The 19,112-nt window shown below is 35.7% G+C and overlaps 1 protein-coding gene across 1 annotated transcript in view; it reads right to left on the bottom strand.

The window, feature by feature from the left end:
- Positions 1-236: 236 nt before the first annotated feature.
- The window catches only part of MDK (midkine), a 40,653-nt gene continuing 21,777 nt past the window's right edge, over positions 237-19,112 (bottom strand). The window contains exons 2-5 of the mRNA XM_053688896.1: positions 9,915-9,994; positions 7,121-7,282; positions 6,248-6,409; positions 237-611 (exon numbers count right to left, since the gene is read on the bottom strand). Of these exons, the coding sequence (XP_053544871.1) occupies positions 586-611; positions 6,248-6,409; positions 7,121-7,282; positions 9,915-9,993 (429 nt within the window). The 5' untranslated portion in view covers position 9,994 and the 3' untranslated portion in view covers positions 237-585. The remainder of the gene's footprint in view (positions 612-6,247; positions 6,410-7,120; positions 7,283-9,914; positions 9,995-19,112) is intronic.

Raw genomic sequence — 19,112 nt, 5'->3', positions numbered from 1 at the left:
GCTACCCAACACACACAAAAAGCTTACTTTTAGCGAAGTTTACGTTCCATCAGGAGCACATAAATAGCACGCCACTTGAAATCTAGCCCATAGATATCAGAGATGCGAATGCTGGATACCATAGTATCATAGTATATGCACAGGCACAAATGCACACACAAGCTTGCACAAGTACACATAGGCATACACTCAACGCCAATTAATGCTTTAGGATTCAGTAATGTTGAAACATTAACTACAAATTCACACTGTACATTTATTATAAAACTGCAAAACAAAAAGGAATCTTCCTAAAAAATAAGAGAAAAAGAGGCAGATTGGTACGCAACAGTGCTGTCAATACCAGGGTAAGGGGTCCTTTGAAGAAGATTTTTTTTTTTTCGATTCCTTTTTCCTTTTTTTCCTAAAAAAAAAATCCCATTAGTGATTAAAAATATAAGTCTCAAAAAAAAGAACTTGTAGTGGATACATTTGGGAACACAGGGCTGGAAAGAGTGCATGTTGGATTTTTTTTAAGGTGTGTGGGGGGGGTGACTCCATGATTCCGCAGGTAATATCATCCAGGCGGAATATTCAGATCTCATTTTACTCTTTACCCCGACCTTTCTTGCCTAAAAAAAAAATAAAATAATGAATTTAGTAAATCTTTGCTAGATCACACTATGAATAATTCAAGTTTTTAATCTCTTATTGTATCTCCTAAATTTGTGACTATTCGGAAGTGTGTACAAGTCATACTTAGAACATCATATACCTGTATATAATTGCTCATTGTATACCTGTGTGAAGATCCTATATACTGTATAACATTTTATATCTGTGCATTGATGATATATGTAGTGTAACATTTTATACCAAGGCATATTTTTTTTTGACAGTGTGGTCCAAAGATGACATTAATTTGCTATATAAAAAAAATCCATTGTTTATAGCATCTATTATGAAATTAAACATTAATGCACTGAACGTTCTATATTTGTCTACAGATTATATATTCAACATTCTGTCCCACTGCATGATTTATATATAAAATATTCTATGTATGGTTAATGTTGTACATGTATCTATTTAATTGAAATATATTTTTATTAATCACACTCCTCCAGCAATAACATCACGAAAAAAAGAATGAGAAGATACAGACTTTTAGTCATTAGAAAACATCAGATCTTAGGGAATAATAATCACATTTCAAAAAGAATGTCTTTCAATAGCACTTCTGATTCCAAAAAGTATCTTCTTTACTTGGAAATACACCCAAGTTGCTATATAAAGCTACTGCAGAGGTCAGCAAACAGGTTTCCACACTTTTGTTTTAATGAGATCAGTCCCTTTCACTATGTGCAGTCTGCTGTACAATTTCAGACAGGAGTGTGTTGTTTAAACATAAACACATGATCCCTCAAACATTTTCTTAATAAAGCCCATTACATGTATCTATTTATTGGTCATACATTGACCATTGTATGCTCGTGCACAGTTTATATATGCACCATTCGATATTTGCATACTTGACAGAAATATTAATTAGTTGGAACTGTGGCCATTATCAAACATCTAAGTATTAGAAAAGAAATGCCATTGTACGCAATGAAATCTTACAAGAAATCCATATTACAAAATCAAAGAATCAATATGTTTAAGGTGCACAACATACTTTTTAGAAATATAACTATATTAATTTAAAATAACTTTGTTATAAAAATACCAGTTTACAAGCAGAAATGTGTCAACTCTCGTCAACTCTCTTCTTACTTTTTTCTATTATTTATTTTTATTTTGGGACAAGTAGAAAACAGACTGTACTCTTCTAAGGAGATGGGCTTAAAGGGACATTCCAGTCAAAATTGATATGCACATAGATTAATTACAGCTTTGAATAGAAACAAATTTGCAATATACATGTATTAGCAAATATACTTTTACTAAAAGTTAGTGTTTTAATGTTAATCAATTTTTATCTGCTAGTGCATGTGAAGCATAGCTAGATATTCTCAGTGCACCAGCATTTTAAATATTGCAGCTGCTCAGAGCTCAAGTGGGGCTTGTATCATGCCAGCAATTAAAATTGAGTCATTACCTGATGGTACAAGCAGCTTAGGCTGTCTGAGCAAGTGCTGTGTTTAAAATGCTGGTGCACGGTGCATACTTAAATACACTTTTGAAACAGCTATAACTTTTAATTAGAAGAATTTTTGCTAATACATGTATATTACAAAAATGCTTCTATGCGAAACTTAAATGCATCCACATGGATTCCAATTTTGGCTGGAATGTCCCTTTAACTCTCTGTTCCTCTGGCGCCCTCCTCTGCTGCCAGTATTGGCACAGCAATTCCCTTCATATTGAGCAAGCGCCCAGCATAGTGTAGATTATACAACGTGGAATGGTAAACTAAATGGAAAATACAGAAGTAAAATGTCACAGAAGTTAACTCCAAATAAAATGACTAATCAATTTCAGTGCATTTTAGTGGTTGCAGAGATTGTTCTTTTAACATAGCTCTTTTAAATAAATGATTTACTAATCAAGAAAGACGGCTGCGACTGTTGAAACCTGCTGAGCACTGAAATTGTGGAGTTGTTTTATTTGGAATAGACTTCCATGACATTTCACTGTATTTTCCATTGACTTGGAACCCTTATGAGATGTAATAATAGTCTCATACTGTATACCCCAGAGGCAGAACTTTTTTCACTTTCTGTGATGAGATTTTTTTTAGTGAAATTTTTTCTGCAGGTCATTGATAATCTAGTGCAGTAGTTGAAAATTGCATTGCAAATTAGCTGCATACAAAAAAAGTAATTGTAAATATCTCTTGAATTAATTTGTATCCTTTTCTCTTAGTCTAACATAGAAATGTAGTACTGTAATAAAAAAGGTGCATTTCTCATACAAACATCTTACAGTCAGAGAAAAACAGCTTTTCAGACTGTGAAAAGCTAGGGAACGAGCTTGCAAAAATCTGAGAGCCAAACAATCAATGCACTGTTGCTTTGCAGCACTACTGCATATTTGATTGTTGTCTTCAAACAGCACTTTGCTCTGGATGCTCTGTGTTAAGGAAAACTTATACAATGCAGCCAGAGAACAGCTCTGTTTAAAAAGAGAACAGCACTGAAAAGTTAAAGTGCTAACAGCTCATGTTCTTTCTGCAGACATGCTGCATTTTCTGCGATGACATCTCAGATCACTCTATGTTCTGCCTTGGGGCTGTATACTGTCTCAATAACCATCATGAAGAGGTGAGAGAAGCCGTATATGGCGACCTCTCTAGAAAACAAGGTGCAGAATATTAAACAAGGTTTATAACTGTGACTATGGAGACTAAACCTGCAGGAATATTAAAATATATTCTAGGTTAGAGTGGAAATATATAAAAGGTTCTCAGAAAGTCTAAGAAACAATATGTGCGTAACAGGCTATGAAAAAAATATTTCTTTTACCTGCAAGAGCCAAATAAAAATTAGCCAAGAGGTATCATAGAGGCAATCTCCACACATCCAATAATAGAAAATTGACAAACTGGGAAATTAAAACTTGCATGACATGAGGTAGGAAACTGATGTCTGGCAAACGGAGCTCTTCTTTACCCCACTCTGGTTTTGTATCTAATAAGCAGCCCACCTCTAAGTCCTGACACTGCTTTCTGTTTCCCCTCAGACAGGCAGAACTCAATGATGCTGCTAGAATAAGACTTGGTGGTACATACCCCCCAACATCTAAGTGTTGCCACAAAAATAGGTGGATGATCCACAGTTGAATACCCCTTGTTGTGTTGTCTGGGTGAGCCGGCTGGATGGTAAAGTTTTATTACGTTGTTGTATGCAGAGAGAGCAAATCTGCCCAGTGCCCTTTTTGACCCACAATTGAACCCCATCAACAGCATATGTCTCTTTCCCAGGGGTCGGCCTCATCCCCTGTCATTGGAGCAGATTAATAGAGTGGGAAATACTCTTAACTCACTGGAACTCGATCAGGTAATTCTCTTTGCCTTCTACTTCACAGGTTTGTCCCAGGGGACAAAATAATGGTTTTGTTTATCCCCAGTCCTCTCATTTGCCAATATGATCACACAAACGTCTTCCTGCGTAATCTGTGTCACACTAAGATGTATAACATTGTCTCCTCTGTCAGAAGGGCCTGCATAGCGCTGGAATGTCCTCCATATTGAGAATTTAAAAGTAGAAGGGAGATCTATAGCCAAATAGTATAACCAGCAGAATCTGCTTTATTAATCCAAATGTATCCGAATGTATGGCAGCCCAGACAACGCAAGCGACCTGACTAATAGCATAGACTTCACAGCCACATGGGCAGTACTTGTGTAGCTTAACTCAAGAATATATGTAGGTCCATCTTCATGATATGCAGTCACAGATTTCTCAGGGCAGTGCAGTGTAAAACCCCAATTTACTCTGCAATGAATAATCTCTACAAGCCTAACTTAAAGGACCAGTCAATACAGTACATTTGCATAATCATCAAATGCATGATAAAAAGACAATGCTATAGCACTTAGTCTGAACTTCAAATGAGTATATTTTTTTTCTGACAAATTTCAAAGTTCTGTCTATTTCAACTCCTCCTGTATAATGTAACAGCCATCAGCCAATCACAAATGCATATACATGTGACAGGCATCAGCCAATCACAAATGCATATACATATATTCTGTGAAGTCTTGCAGATGCTCAGTAAGAAAAAAAGGGTAAATATAAAAATACTGTGCACATTTTGTTAATGGAAGTAAATTGGAATGTTGTTTAAAATTGCATGATCTATTTGAATCAGGAAAGTTTAATTTTGACTTGAGTGTCCCTTTAAAGTCAGGAGCTCCTCACCAACAGGTCCTGCCGCATCAGCTGTAGGCTCCGCCCCCATACACACACACACACTGTTCATTAATTTTTATGCATTTTGCTTTTATTTAAATGTTATTCTTTTCAATTATATGATGTCATTATCTTCATTAGGGGTTGTTCACTGTTATTCTGAATAATATTTTTGCCTGGAAGGTTGAGTGGGGGTGGGACACTGATGATAAGTTTATGTAACCAAGGGGGAGGTGGCTATAAAAAGTTTGTAAACCACTGATCATCACTATGTTAGATGTTTGCTCTCTCTGAAGTGCATTGCTGTGACACTACTGCTGGCAGAGAGAGGCACCAGAGGAGCAGAGAATTAACCCTTTACTAAGTCTATCTCATCTGCTTTAACTCCTGTGAGTATTTTCTATTTATTTGTCCGTGCTACGTTGTATGATCTCTCTATGTTGCTCTCTTTGAGGTGGTGAGGTTACTGCTGGGATCTGAGGACACCAGAGAAACAGAGAATTAACCCTTCATTAAGCCTATCTCCTGAGAAGAGTCACCCTGTTTTCCACTTGTTTCATTGGTGTATATACAGCATTTTTTATATAGCTACCCAATGTTAACACCTGATGCCGAGGTAAACATGGAGTTCTGGATGCCAATTATTCTAGCAACTACTGACATTATGTTTATCTGTTATTTTTTCTTAATTTCTAAGATAAGTTTTCTACCCAGATGGGTATTTTACACCTTTAATCCTTATGAGCTTGATAAAAGAAAAAATGTCATAATTATTTTTATTTTTAAAGGGATATAAAACATGTTGAGATCTGTGCATATTCTAAAAGGGCTAATTAAGTAAAAATAGTTTGCCAAAAAAAAAGTTTAAAACTTGCTGGTAAGTATTTTAAAATAATTGTCAAAAATAAGCAAAATGACTTACATAGCCATGCTGTCTGGAGTAGTCTGATCCACCCCCCCTTATCAGTGTTTAGCATCAGAAACACAGGCATTGTATTTCACAGCTGCTTATTTGCTTCTAGGCATGCTCCAGCAGATAATGAATGTTATAGTCTGCATTCTACCAAATTAAAGGTGGATATAGATACAGCCATAGAAGGAAATGTGTGGGGGGAGTTAGAGCTGTATAATTCGGTAACTTAAAAGAAAGGATTAATGGCGAGGCACTGCAGTATAAATTTGCAGGTGAAGTAATTAAAGTACATTTTATGTTTTGTCTCTATCCCAACTTGTTTTATGTCCCTTTAAATTATTTTTGTACAATCTGCACAAATGTTATATATTGGCTTTCCTGTACATGTGTATAGTCATACATGCAAAATACAACATTCATGTCAGACGTGGCCATACATAGAACATACTTTACATAAAAGATGAGATACTCAAGGTTTTAATGTGTCTTCTTTTCTCACCTTTGGATTTAGACTTGTTTTTTGGGGAGCAGGGTTTCGTAGCCTCCACTGTTTGCTGACACTCTGCGTTGTACAGAGCCTTCTTCAGAGTTCCAGAACGAACCTTCACACCAGTGGTAGAGTCACATTCTCCCCAGCCTTCAAACTTGTACTTGCAGTCAGCTGAGGACGGTGGAATTTAAGGTAGAATTAGACATTGGGTACCCCCGTACACTGTGGCACAAAAAAGTCAGAAATAGATCTCAAACACTAACTGTGATACTAAAAACCCAATCTGAAATAATGAAGAATAGAGAGGAACATATTTACAGCTAGTACAGCCCAATATGTGATAATAGAGTGAAAAAAGAAGGTGGTTACATAGTTTACTAATACAGAGGACAACAGAATGGAAATTATACAATTTGTGATGCTTAGAAATCCATGTATGGGTCGCTGATTGTGCATATATGTGCGCAAGCATGACCCCATGTCTTCATGCTTAAAGGGACATTAAACACTAAATACATTTTATAAACATAGTATTGAGGTTAATACCTGCCTCCCTCTAGTCATGGGTGCTGCCATGTAGCTTTTTCCTTTAAATACCTGCACTGTTACTTAGGTACCATAATGGCAGCACCCATGATTAGAGGGGGTATGTGAAATGTGTTTAGTGTCCCTTTAAAATTGTATGTGTGCTTTGAAAGCCGCAAAAAGTGTAGATTATGTGTCCTTAGATCATGGTCAAAGCCTGGTATAGAACTTGGCAACATGTGTGTATGCTTGTGGGTGTGTGTAGTGAAGTGTATGGCTATGTAGTGTGTATAGTCTGTACTAACACATGAATAAGTTGTGTATAGTAAACAATCTAGGGGTCTAGAAGTTCCTCACCTCCAAAAGCTTTCTTCCAGTTGCAGGGAATCTTGCACTTGAGTTCACGAGTCTCATCTTTACACACTCCTTCCCTTGTGCCCACACCACAGTCTTTGCTTTTGGGGGTACAGGGTCCCCAACTCCACTCTGTGCAGTCTGAACCTCCCTTCTTACCCTTTTCTGTGAAAGCAATAATAACAGTTAGGCAAGGAAGGAATAAGATAAAGAAAAGTGCTGGACTGAACAGAGGGAACAAATTAGCAGGTAGCTAATATGCGCACATAGCCAGTATAAGCAGATAGCTGATCTGCGCACATAGCCAGTATACACAGGTAGCTAATATGCGCACATAGCCAGTATACGCAGGTAGCTAATATGCGCACATAACTAGTATGCGCAGGTAACTAATATGAGCGCATAGCTAGTATGTGCAGGTAACTAATATGCGCACATAACTAGTATGCACAGGTAACTAATATGAGCGCATAACCAGAATGCGCAGGTAACTAATATGAGCGCATAGCCAGAATGCACAGGTAACTAATATGAGCGCATAGCTAGTATGCTAGTCGCACAACTCAGAGGTGCAACTAGCACTGCTAATTGGTTCAGTGGCAAGTTCTGCTTGAGACCAGCTCTGCAGGTCCTGAGCACCACTTCTACCGTGTGTTTATCTTGTAAAACACACAGTAGTATAGGGTCGATAGTCTTAAAATTACATAATCCAATTAATTAGTACATGCCATTTTAAGACTATTATGGCCCTTTAAAGCAGGGATGGGGAACCTTGGCACACCTGATGTTTCAGAACTGCATTGCCCATGATGCTTAGGCACTTTGAATTCCAGTTGAGCATCATGGGAAATGTAGTTCTGAAACATCTGGAGGACCAAGGTTCACCATCCCTATTTTGAAGGGATACTAAGGCCAAATTTTTTATTTCATGATTCAGATAGAGCATGTAAGTTTACGCAACTTTCTAGTTTACTCCCATTATCAAATTTTCTTTGTTCTCTTGCTATTTTTATTTGAAAAGCAGGAATGTAAAGCTTAGGCTCCGGCCCATTTTAGGTGTTGCACCCTGGATAGCGCTTGCTTATTGGTGGCTACATCAGCAAGTACTACCCAGGTGCTAAACCAAAAATGGACCAGATCCTAAGCTTTGAATTCCTGTTTTTCAAATAAAGATAGCAAGAGAATGAACAAAATATAATAGAAGTAAATTAGAAAGTTGCTTAAAATTGCATGCTCTATCTGAATAATTAAAGAAAAAAAATTGAGTTTAGTGTCCCTTTAAGTTAATCCAGTTTAATGTGATATTAAAACTAGCAAGTAATCCATATTTGAGCATAGCTGATAAATAATAATCAGTGGCTTTTAGGCCAATAAGGACATAAAACAGTATGAACTAACATAAGTTTCTAAATATATAATGCAGCCAAATCTTACCTGCAAATCAGTTTCTGTTTTAACCCATTTAATTCAGGCATAATTTTGTTTGCAGCTAGTTCCCCCCCTGGGCAATACTATATATGGAAGGTGCTATACAGGCTATAGCTTCTGCAGAATGCACATGTGCACGGTAGGGGGCAGTCACATGGCACCTGGCTAAAGCAGTGCACAATATAATGCTGAAGCTTTCACAAAGCATGTCACATTATCTCCATGGAAACGAGCAAGTCTCTTGGCAACAAACAATAACCGTACCTGCTGTCCCTCCTCAACCCCCCCTTCCTTCCATAAGTAAATTATCCTCACATGCACACTTTGTTATATTATACCACAAGGTTTGGAGTAGGACACTAATAAGAGGGGTGGAGCAGGCTACACTTGGCAAAAGTGTAAGTAATGTTGCAGATTTTTTGAAATTTTATTAAAATACTTATAAGCTTTTTTTTACACACGCTGTTTTACCTCAATTGACCCTTTTACAATATGCACATAACTCAAAATGTTTTATAGCACTTTAATGTTGGTTAGGGATGTACCTTTACAAGTTTACAAAATTTTACAAATACCTTCTTAGAACAAATTTAAAAATAACTTTGATGTCCATCTAATTAAAGGGATATTAAACTGCATGAGATTGTAATATAAAATGTTTAATTATGTGTAATTAAAAAAACTTTTTCATATACTTTTATTTTTCCTGTAATTTAACTCTGGAAATTGTTTTTTTTTTTTTTTTTTTAATTCCACCGAGTTTCAAAAAAAGAATTGAACACCGCCATGTCTAAACTTAAGTTTTAAGCTTATCTTACTGTCCCTGCTGCAAACAAATAGGAACAGATATAAAACTGACTATTACAAACAAGGTTGTGTTCCACACAGCCTTGTTTATACAAACTCTACTTTATTGCCTGGATTATATAGCGTTCCCTAATTGTTCTCCACTGAAAACAGAGATCAACAGAAACTATCTCAAACATGGCAGCACCCATTACTTTATTGCATACATCCTCAAACTTGGCCTGCCAGAGGTTATAGAACTAAATTTCCCATGATGCTCAGCCAGCTGATATGCTGGCTGAGCATCATGGGTCATGTAGTTCCAAAACCTCTGGAGAGCCAAGTTTGAAGAGGTCTGCTTTATAGAATCTAGAGAACTTATAGAAACTAAACGTTTACACTTATATAATCAATATTTAAACAACTAATATAATGGTAAAAATACAGCTACATATTATTCTAAGGCTAATCGTTCCTTTAAATACACCATTATGTGAATTTACTGTTTAATATCCCTTTAAGAGAGGAGACATAAGGACGTGTTTATAATATTTATATGAAAATGTATCTGGTAAATAGTCACCTTTTTTGTTTTTTGCAGCTTGAGAACTCAGAGCAAGAAATGTGACCAGCACAATGACACAGACAGCTCGCAACTCCATCCTTAGAGAAAAAAATGTGACAGAAAATATGAAAAACTTAACATTTAAAAAAAAAAAACACAGATAAACATTTAAAGAGACATTTAACTCATGGGTCAGACAGAGCAATTTACTTCTGTAACCAAATTTACTTATTTCTCTTAGTATCCTTTGTTTAAAATCACACCTGGGTAGGCTCAGGAACAGCACTGCACTACTGGAAGCTAGCTGCTATTTGTTGTCTACACATATGCATCTTGTCATTGGCTCAGCAGTTGTATTCAGCTAGCTCCCAGTAGGGCATTGTTGCTCTGAAACTGATTTTAGGGGAAATGCCATCAATAGTGCAATAATAAATTGTTCTTACACATTACAGCATTTACTTTTTGTATGTTTCTGTCTCACAGTTCTGATTCAGGAATGCACGTTTTACTTTTACCATTATGTACTTTTCCTTTGTATTTAGTCAAATTAAACTTTCATGATTTAGATAGAACTTACAAGTTTGAACAACTTTCCAATTTACTATTATTTTATTTGCTTCATTCTCCTTGGTATCCTTTGTTAAAAAGCATACCTAGGTAGACTCACTAGCAGCAATTCACTACTGGGAGCTAAAGTCTGATTGGTGGCTGCACATTTGTGCCTCTTGTCATTGGTTCACCTGATGTGCTCAGCTAGCTCTCAGTAGTGCATTACTGCTCCTTCAACAAAGGATACCAAGAGAATGAAGTACACAAGTTAATAGAAGTAAATTGGAAAGTTGTTTAAAAGTGTATGTTCTATCTGAATCAATAAAGGAAAAATGGGTTTAATGTCCCTTTACTTCATTGGTGAGTAAAATCAAGCAAATAACAGTTTCACACTCACAACTTCACCAGGATCTGTGTTCCCCTCTGTGCTAAGAACTGATAATTTCTCATTACAGCCTATTCTCAGGGAACTGGTAAACATTAAATTACAGTCTGTCATTCTGGAGAGAATTATGCTGATTTATATACTCCATAATTATATATCTCCCAGCATTCCATACTGGGATGTGGCTTAAAGGGACATGAAACCCCAAATTTTTCTTTCATGATTCAGACAGAACATACGATTTTAAACAACTTTCCAATTTATTTCTATTATTTAATTTGCTTCCTTTTCTTGTTATCCTTTGCTGAAAGATTTTTCTACGCCAGCTCACTTGCAGCAGAGAACCTAGGTTCTAGCTGTTGATTGGTGGCTGCATATATATATATATATATATATATATATATATATCGATTGTGATTGGCTCACCCATGTGTTCAGTTAGAAACCAGTAGTGCATTGCTGCTCCTTCAGCAAATTATGCCAAGAGAATGAAGCAAATTAGATAATAGAAGTAAATTAGAAAGTTGTTTAAAATTGTATTCTCTATCTGAATCATGAAAGAAAAAAAATTAAGTTTCATGTCCCTTTAAGAAGTGGGGGTGACGGAGGATAAATATGTGAGTAGAGGTTTATTGAACATGGTAAGGGCTGTCTATTTAGTACTCCAGATCTCTGTGCTTGTGAAATACACTTTTCAGCCATCACACTTTTTAAAAGTCAAATAAACTTTATAGAACACAGCAGATGACACCAGTTTTTGTGCAATATACAGGCAGCCATTGCTTTAGTGGAGAAAAACATCTGCCAACTATGTAAATAATGCTCTAATTTGTGCAACTGACAACATCACAAACTGGTCAAATAGACATTATTTCATAGTGCGAATTAGTTACACTCTGCTTTTTTCGATTACAGAAGGATTGTACACATTTAGCGATATTTTTTATTTTGGCGTTACTTAATTTCTCACCTATTAAAACTGACATCCCTATTACATTAAAATAACACAATATAGCATGTAAATGAAATAGTGTTTGATGCTTGAAAATACACTTTAGTTTGCAATAGAAAATAGGATGGTGCCTTTTATCCGTATTTAATGGGACTAAAGGTCAGAATGTAATTATATCAGGAGAACAAATTTTATTTTTGGGCTCCTTTTCATGGTGTGAAAATAGTAATTTAAATTTATTTTATTTTATTTATTTATAAAATATTTTACCAGGAAGGATACATTGAGATCTCTCTCGTTTTTAAATATGTCCTGAAGACGACACTTAAATATATAGTGAATCAGTTTGCCTTGAAAGCTCTCAAAATCTGATACATGAGACAGCAGCCAAAAGGACTCACATGATCCCACCCAGCTGTCCTGATTTTATCCTGATGTACAGTTCAAGTAACTATAAGCTACAATATATTCAAGGGATAAAAAGGTCAAAAAATGAAATGTGCATGGGCACTTCAACTTGAAATTGAAGCGTTTTTGCAATATACGTCCATTAGCAAAAATGCTTCTTGTAAAAGTTATTACTATTTTTTTCTGCAGCATATGCACATATCCTGTGAGGGACCGTGCACCAGTCCCTAACAGGATATGTAAGTGGTGCGTATTGCTTCTGAAGATGTCATTTGTGTCATACAAGTCAGTGCATGCGCACTCTGAGAAGGTGTGGTGTTTGAATGCTGGTGCACGTGCCCTCACAGGATATGTCCGTATGCTGCAGAAAAACGTTTACTAGAAGCATTTTTGCTATTGGAAGTATATTGCAAAAATGCTTCTATTTAAAATTGAAGTGCACACATGCACATTGACCTTTTTCTCGCTTTAACAGTTACATACGCCATCTTTTTGGTAAACTTTTATCTAGATAATGAATACATACAGCAGTTCCCATCAACCCTTTCAGCAGCAAGAGTCTAGCATAGCTTTTAAAGGGATATTAAATGAGAGTGTATATATTAGAGTATTGCAATATAAAATCTTTTATTATGGGTAGTTAAAAACGTATTTCCTCTGAAAACGGTTGGGTTTTCTAAATTCCGCTTAGTCTCTGTAAAGTAATAGGCGCTGCCATGTTTTCCCGTTATCTATCTTTCTCTGTGAGGTCAATTAGGTATAAAAAAGGGCAATAAAAGAGACTGTTCAAATAAAGCTGTTGGAATTCCGCACAGCTTTGTTTGCATAAATAGAGATAAATAAAAAACTAGTTCAAACATGGTGGTTTACTTTACTTTATGGTTTACTTTATAGAAAATAAAAAAATAAAAAGCGGTTTCTACGTTTCTTTTGCATCAAACCATTTTTGACAATCTAGGCTAATTAAAACTGCTTTTGATTGAGACCATGGGGTCGGTTTAACAAAAGTCGAGCAGACATAACACCACTAGAGGCTGTTAGTTCATGTGTGTCATATAGATAACATTGAGCGCACACACATAAAGTTACCTAGGCGTTAGCACTGATTGGCTAAAGTGCAAGTCTGCCATAAGAACTGAAATAAGGGGGCAGTTTGCAGAGTCTTGGATACAGGGTAATCACAGAGGTAAAAATTGTATTTCTATAACTGTGTTGGTGATGCAAAACTGGGGAATGGGTAAAAAAGGGATTATCTATCTTTTAAAACAATAACAATTCTGGTGTAGACTGTCCCTTTAAGCATCTAGCCCATAAACCAGATAGGAAATTATTTGCAAATCCAACAGTAAAACTGTTTTCCTGAATAATTCTTGCTCTACTAAGACAGCTATTTATATTATTTATAAAACATCATATTATGTTATAGCTTGTAAATTGTAAATTATATGAAATGATGCTTTACAAATAAATAGAAATGTAGTATTAAATCAGTTTAGTCAGTATTATCCATGCACTATAATATAATGTGACAGTATTTATTGCAGAAGTGGAAAGCTATTTCTTAATTACATTTCCATAGTTACATGAAAAGATGTCTAATTAATCATTATGTACTTAGAGAAACTGTCACCATGATTTCTGCAGGGAATACAGGAACATTTTCTCAGATGAATTAAACAATACAGAGCTGTCAAGTTACACTATGGGACAGTGTGACACACTATTTTGAGAATGTTCTTCAGTTTGAACTTTGGATAATAATTCTCACACTGTCAAAATGGAATCATGGTCAAAAGTATGATAATAGTAAGACTCATGGAATATGTATTTGTATGTCTTAACAGGGTTTAAAGAATATCAAGTGTAAATTTTGATATTTGAAAATAGTAGAAATTGGTCATATCTGGGAGCTAGAATTCTTTGGTTTAAGTTCCCTAGACTGTTAAAGGGACATTCAAGTCCAAAATAAATTTTCATGATTCAAATAGGGCATGTCATTTTAAACAACTTTCCAATTTACTTTTATCACCAGTTTTGCTTTGTTCTCTTGGTATTCTTAGTTAAAAGCTAAACCTAGGTAGGCTCATATGATAATTTCTTAGACCTTGAAGTCCGCCTCTAATCTGAATGCATTTTGACAGTTTTTCGCCACTAGAGGGTGTTAGTTCATGTGTGTCATATAGATAACTTTGAGCTCATGCACTTGAAGTTACCTAGGAGTGAGCACTGAGTGGCAAAAATGCAAGTCTGTCAAAAGAGGGGCAGTTTTCAGAGGCATAGATACAAGTAATTACAGAGGTAAAACGTTAATTATAATACCTGTGTTGGTTATGCAAATATCAATCAGTGCTAATTAAATATAACAAGCATAAATCAGAAATTTCACATATTTTATATAAAGAAGTTTTATAACAAATTATAATAAACTTTCATGTGGTTTACACACAAAGATACATTGATGTAGTTTTTTTTTTTTTACAAGATTTTACTTGGTTTTCATGTGTGTTTCCTATTAGAGCGTAATATGCCTCTATTTTCGTGAATTAAGGGTTTTGGTTTCTGTTGATTTTGTTTTGAATACAGTAAGTATAAAAAAACTGTTTGGCTTGAAGCGTATGGAAGTGAATTGTAGGTAAATATGTTTCTAATTACACTGTGGACCTTTTTGAACGAGGAATAAATAGTCTTTTAGCTTCATCAGTTCCTATATTATTTATGCAACTAGTTAAAGTGATTGTAAAGTTTAAAGAATTAGTGCCCATTATCTAAAAAATAATATTAAAAACAAGAGCACTTTAAAGGGACATTAAACCCACATTTTTTCTTTCATGATTTAGAAAGAGAATGCAATTTTAAACATCTTTCTAATTTACTTCTATTATCTCATTTGTTTTATTCTCTTGATATTCTTTGCTGAAAAGCATATCTAGATATGCTCAGTAGCTGCTGATTGGTTGCTGCACATAGAAGCCTTGTGTGATTGGCTCACCCATGTGCATTGCTTTTTCTTCAACTAAGGATATCTAAAAAATTAAGCAAAATAAATAATAGAAGTAAATTGTAATGTTGTTTACATTTGTATTCTCTATCTGAATCATGAAAAAAAGATTTTGGGTTTAGTGGCCCTTTAATTCATTAAACTTTACAATGACGTTTCTATTTTAAAATATTTACCATTATGGTAAACATACCGCTTTTCCTACACAAAGCTTCCTCCAATCCTTGCGTACCCCCTTTAGCGTCCAGCTCGTTAGGGAACGCAATGATTGGAGGAAGCTGAATTTGTCATTGATATGCTAAATACAGTAGGAGATGCGGGCGGAGGAACGGCGGTATGTTTACCATAACGCAATGGTAAAAATTTTTTAAAAGAAGCGTCATTGTAAAGTTTAATGAATTAGTGTCCCTGTTTTTAAGATTATGTTTAGATACTGAGCAGTAATACATTAAACTTTACAATCACTTTAAGTAAAGCTCACTTATCTTCTTTAGTGAATCTACGGCATAAAAAGCATAGGTTCTCATACTCTTCTGCATAGGATGACTCCCCCCATTCCCTCCTCCTTCCCAATAAATAGTTAAAATTGGTTGTATGTTATATATTTGTACTAGATCTTGTTATCAAGTAGAATACTATATATACACATTTGTTGACATTCCTGTTGTAATCTCTGTTCAACCTTAATATAAAATATTTGAAACTAAAAAGCATAGGGTCACTGGAGGAGCCCTTAGTGAATTTTGTCCATTAATTAGATCAGTGTAGCGACTCATTTACATTTGGCCTCTGATTGACTACAGCATCGCAGAACAGGTGACCAATTATTGAATTTAGTTTGGTTTACTATGCTTATTACATAATAAAAGAAACACTAAAGTCAGAATTAAACTTTCATGATTCAGATAGAGCATGCAATTCTAAACAACTTTCTAATTTGCTTCCATTATCAGAATTTGCATATTTTTTGTAGGCATCGGCTCCTACTGAGCATGTGCAAGAATTCACAGTACATATATGCATTTTGTGATTGGCTGATGGCTGTCACATGAAACAGGGGGATGGAAAATGGAACCAACTACTCAGTTGAAATTCTGTGCTTTTGCATTGTCTTTTTATTATTCATTTGTTAAGTAATTCTACTGAATTTAATGGTCTTCTAAATGCTTTATGGGAAATGTCTATTTTTTAGATTAATGTCGCTTTAAAGCAGTTAACTGTTGATGACAATGTCCCATAAATGGAACACAAAAGGCGGCATTATCTAAGCTCTCATGAAGTGGCCTTTTCACTAGCTAAATAAATGGTCTGAATGATCAGTGAGACAAGTACTACTTGAGATTATTTGCAAAGAACCACACAATGACTACAACATCAAAGTAAGTTTTAAAGACACATTTATTTATTTTAAGCAAATAATGTTTGCCCATTATTTAGTCTAGCTCTTCATGAGAGCACAGTGTAATTATTTCTTTTTCTAAACCCTGCAGGAGACACAGTGAATAGAGGGAATCTAGGGCTATAATATTTTAAAGATTTTAGCGATTTCCATAGCAACCAAGTTTCCATGCCTAGTGTCTAGAATCATGTGTACCGAATTAGCTGTCATTCTGACAACACTGATTGATATTTTGAGCATCACTGTCATTAACTGTATACAAACCTGACTTGCTAAACCTTTATTTTGTCTTCTAAGCACTTAAAAAAAAAACTGTGGTCTTTATAAGTTGGAGATGGCAATTAGCAGCCTAGATGCCATTTACTGGCACCAAAGTCTTTCCAAGTGGTCCTCTGCTTTATCTCTTCTTAAACAAGAAAGAATACTCCATTTTTACACCATAAACATACACAACAAATACGCCGGCCGTACTCTCTCTACACTGCTTTCCTTCCATACCCCCCTCTCTCGCAACCACAATGTAAATGATTTAAAACAATACAAGGGTTAAAAGTACCATGCAGCCTTTTTGAGACACCAGGGGTCACATAAGCTACCGATTCTGGTTGCCTTTTACTGCTTTACAATTATTCCATATTATCAACCAGGAAGCCAGGAGCCAACAGAATATCAAGGAGCCTGGCACATTTATCAAGAGCCATAAAGAAATCTGTAAAATATTTCAACATTTAAGGAGCAGAGATAAAGTCTTATTGATTTACCCAACCCTACAGAAAAGCTTTTATTCCTTAAAGGGATAGGAAAGTCAAAATGAAAGTTGCATGATTCAGCTAGAACACTTTTTTAATTTCACTCCTGTTTTCAAATGTCTTTGTACATATCACACAGCAGTGGATGCTAGCTGGTGATTGGTGCCTGCACACATTTGTCTCTTGTGATTGACTGACTAGATGTGTTCAGCTAGCTCTCAGTTTTGTATTGCTGCTCCTTCAGCAAAGGATATCAAAGGAATGAAGCTGATTTGATAATCAAAGTAAAGTTGAAAGTTCTATCTGAATCCTGAAAGACGAAAAATGTGTTTTATGTCCCCTTTTAAAATCAATAATTAATGGGACAGTAAAGTCAAAATTAAACTTTCATGATAAAGATAGAGCATGCTAATTTAATCAACTTTCCAATTTACTTCTATTATCATATGGGCTTTGTACTCTAGGCATCCTTTTTGAAAAGTATAGGAGCAACAATGCACTACTGAGAGATAACTGAACAATCCAGCAAGCTCATTGCTGCTCCTGAGCATAACTAGTAAGGTGACCAGATTTCCCAGACCTGTTAAACTTTTAACAGACATGAAAATAGTTTACCAAGAATGAAAGCCAATAGTGAAAACTATTGCCAAGATAAAACTGTTGTTATCCTTACTTTAAAATTAAGAAGAGCTACACACACCTCTCTCTCTCTCACACACTCAGGGGCGAAACTGCGACTGGGCCTCTGAGGGTGGGGGCCCAGCTTAAAAAAAAAAAAAAAATCCAGTAAAAAACGTTGACCTGCCACTGCCTGCACTGATATCATGTGAGAGTTACATGATGCTTCACTAGTGTCTCTGACTACAGGGGTTAGTGTTTCTTTTTTACCCATTGGTGTTTATATGTGTGTGTGTATGTATGTGACTGTGTGTGTATTTATGCGTGTATGTGTGTGTGTTTATGCATGCATGTGTGTGTGTGTGTGTATGTATGTGACTGTGTGTGTGTGTGTATGTATGTGACTGTGTGTGTATTTATGCATGCATGTGTGTGTGTATGTATGTGACTGTGTGTGTATTTATGCGTGTATGTGTGTGTATGTATTTGACTGTGTGTGTGTGTATGTATGTGACTGTGTGTGTATTTATGTGTGTATGTGTGTGTGTATATTTATGCATGTATGTGTGTGTATTTATGCATGTGTGTGTGTGTGTGTATGTATGTGACTGTGTGTGTGTGTATGTATGTGACTGTGTGTATATTTATGCATGTATGTGTGTGTATTTATGCATGCATGTGTGTGTGTGTATGTATGTGACTGTGTGTGTATGTATGTATGTGACTGTGTGTGTATTTATGCGTGTATGTGTGTGTGTGTGTTTGTGTGTATGTATGTGTGTGACTGTGTGTGTATTTATGCATGTATGTGTGTGTATTTATGCATGTATGTGTGTGTGTATGTATGTATGTGACTGTGTGTGTATGTATGTGACTGTGTGTGTATATGTTTGTATGTGACTGTGTGTGTATTTATGCATGTATGTGTGTGTGTGTATGTTTGTATGTGACTGTGTGTGTATTTATGCATGTGTGTGTGTGTGTGTATGTTTGTAGAACCAGCAAATTACAGACCTTGTTACTACAGCATGGGGGGGGGGGTAAACAGTACCACTATATACAGTACGGGTGGGCTGGACCATGTCAAAAACTACTGTGGTCACTTTATAAAGTACTGGGACGGGTAGGGTCAGGACAGCCATCTCACTGGTAGATTAC

The sequence above is a fragment of the Bombina bombina genome, chromosome 7, assembly GCF_027579735.1.
Source record: "Bombina bombina isolate aBomBom1 chromosome 7, aBomBom1.pri, whole genome shotgun sequence".
NCBI lineage: Eukaryota > Metazoa > Chordata > Amphibia > Anura > Bombinatoridae > Bombina > Bombina bombina.
This window is presented reverse-complemented; position numbering and strand designations above follow the sequence as displayed.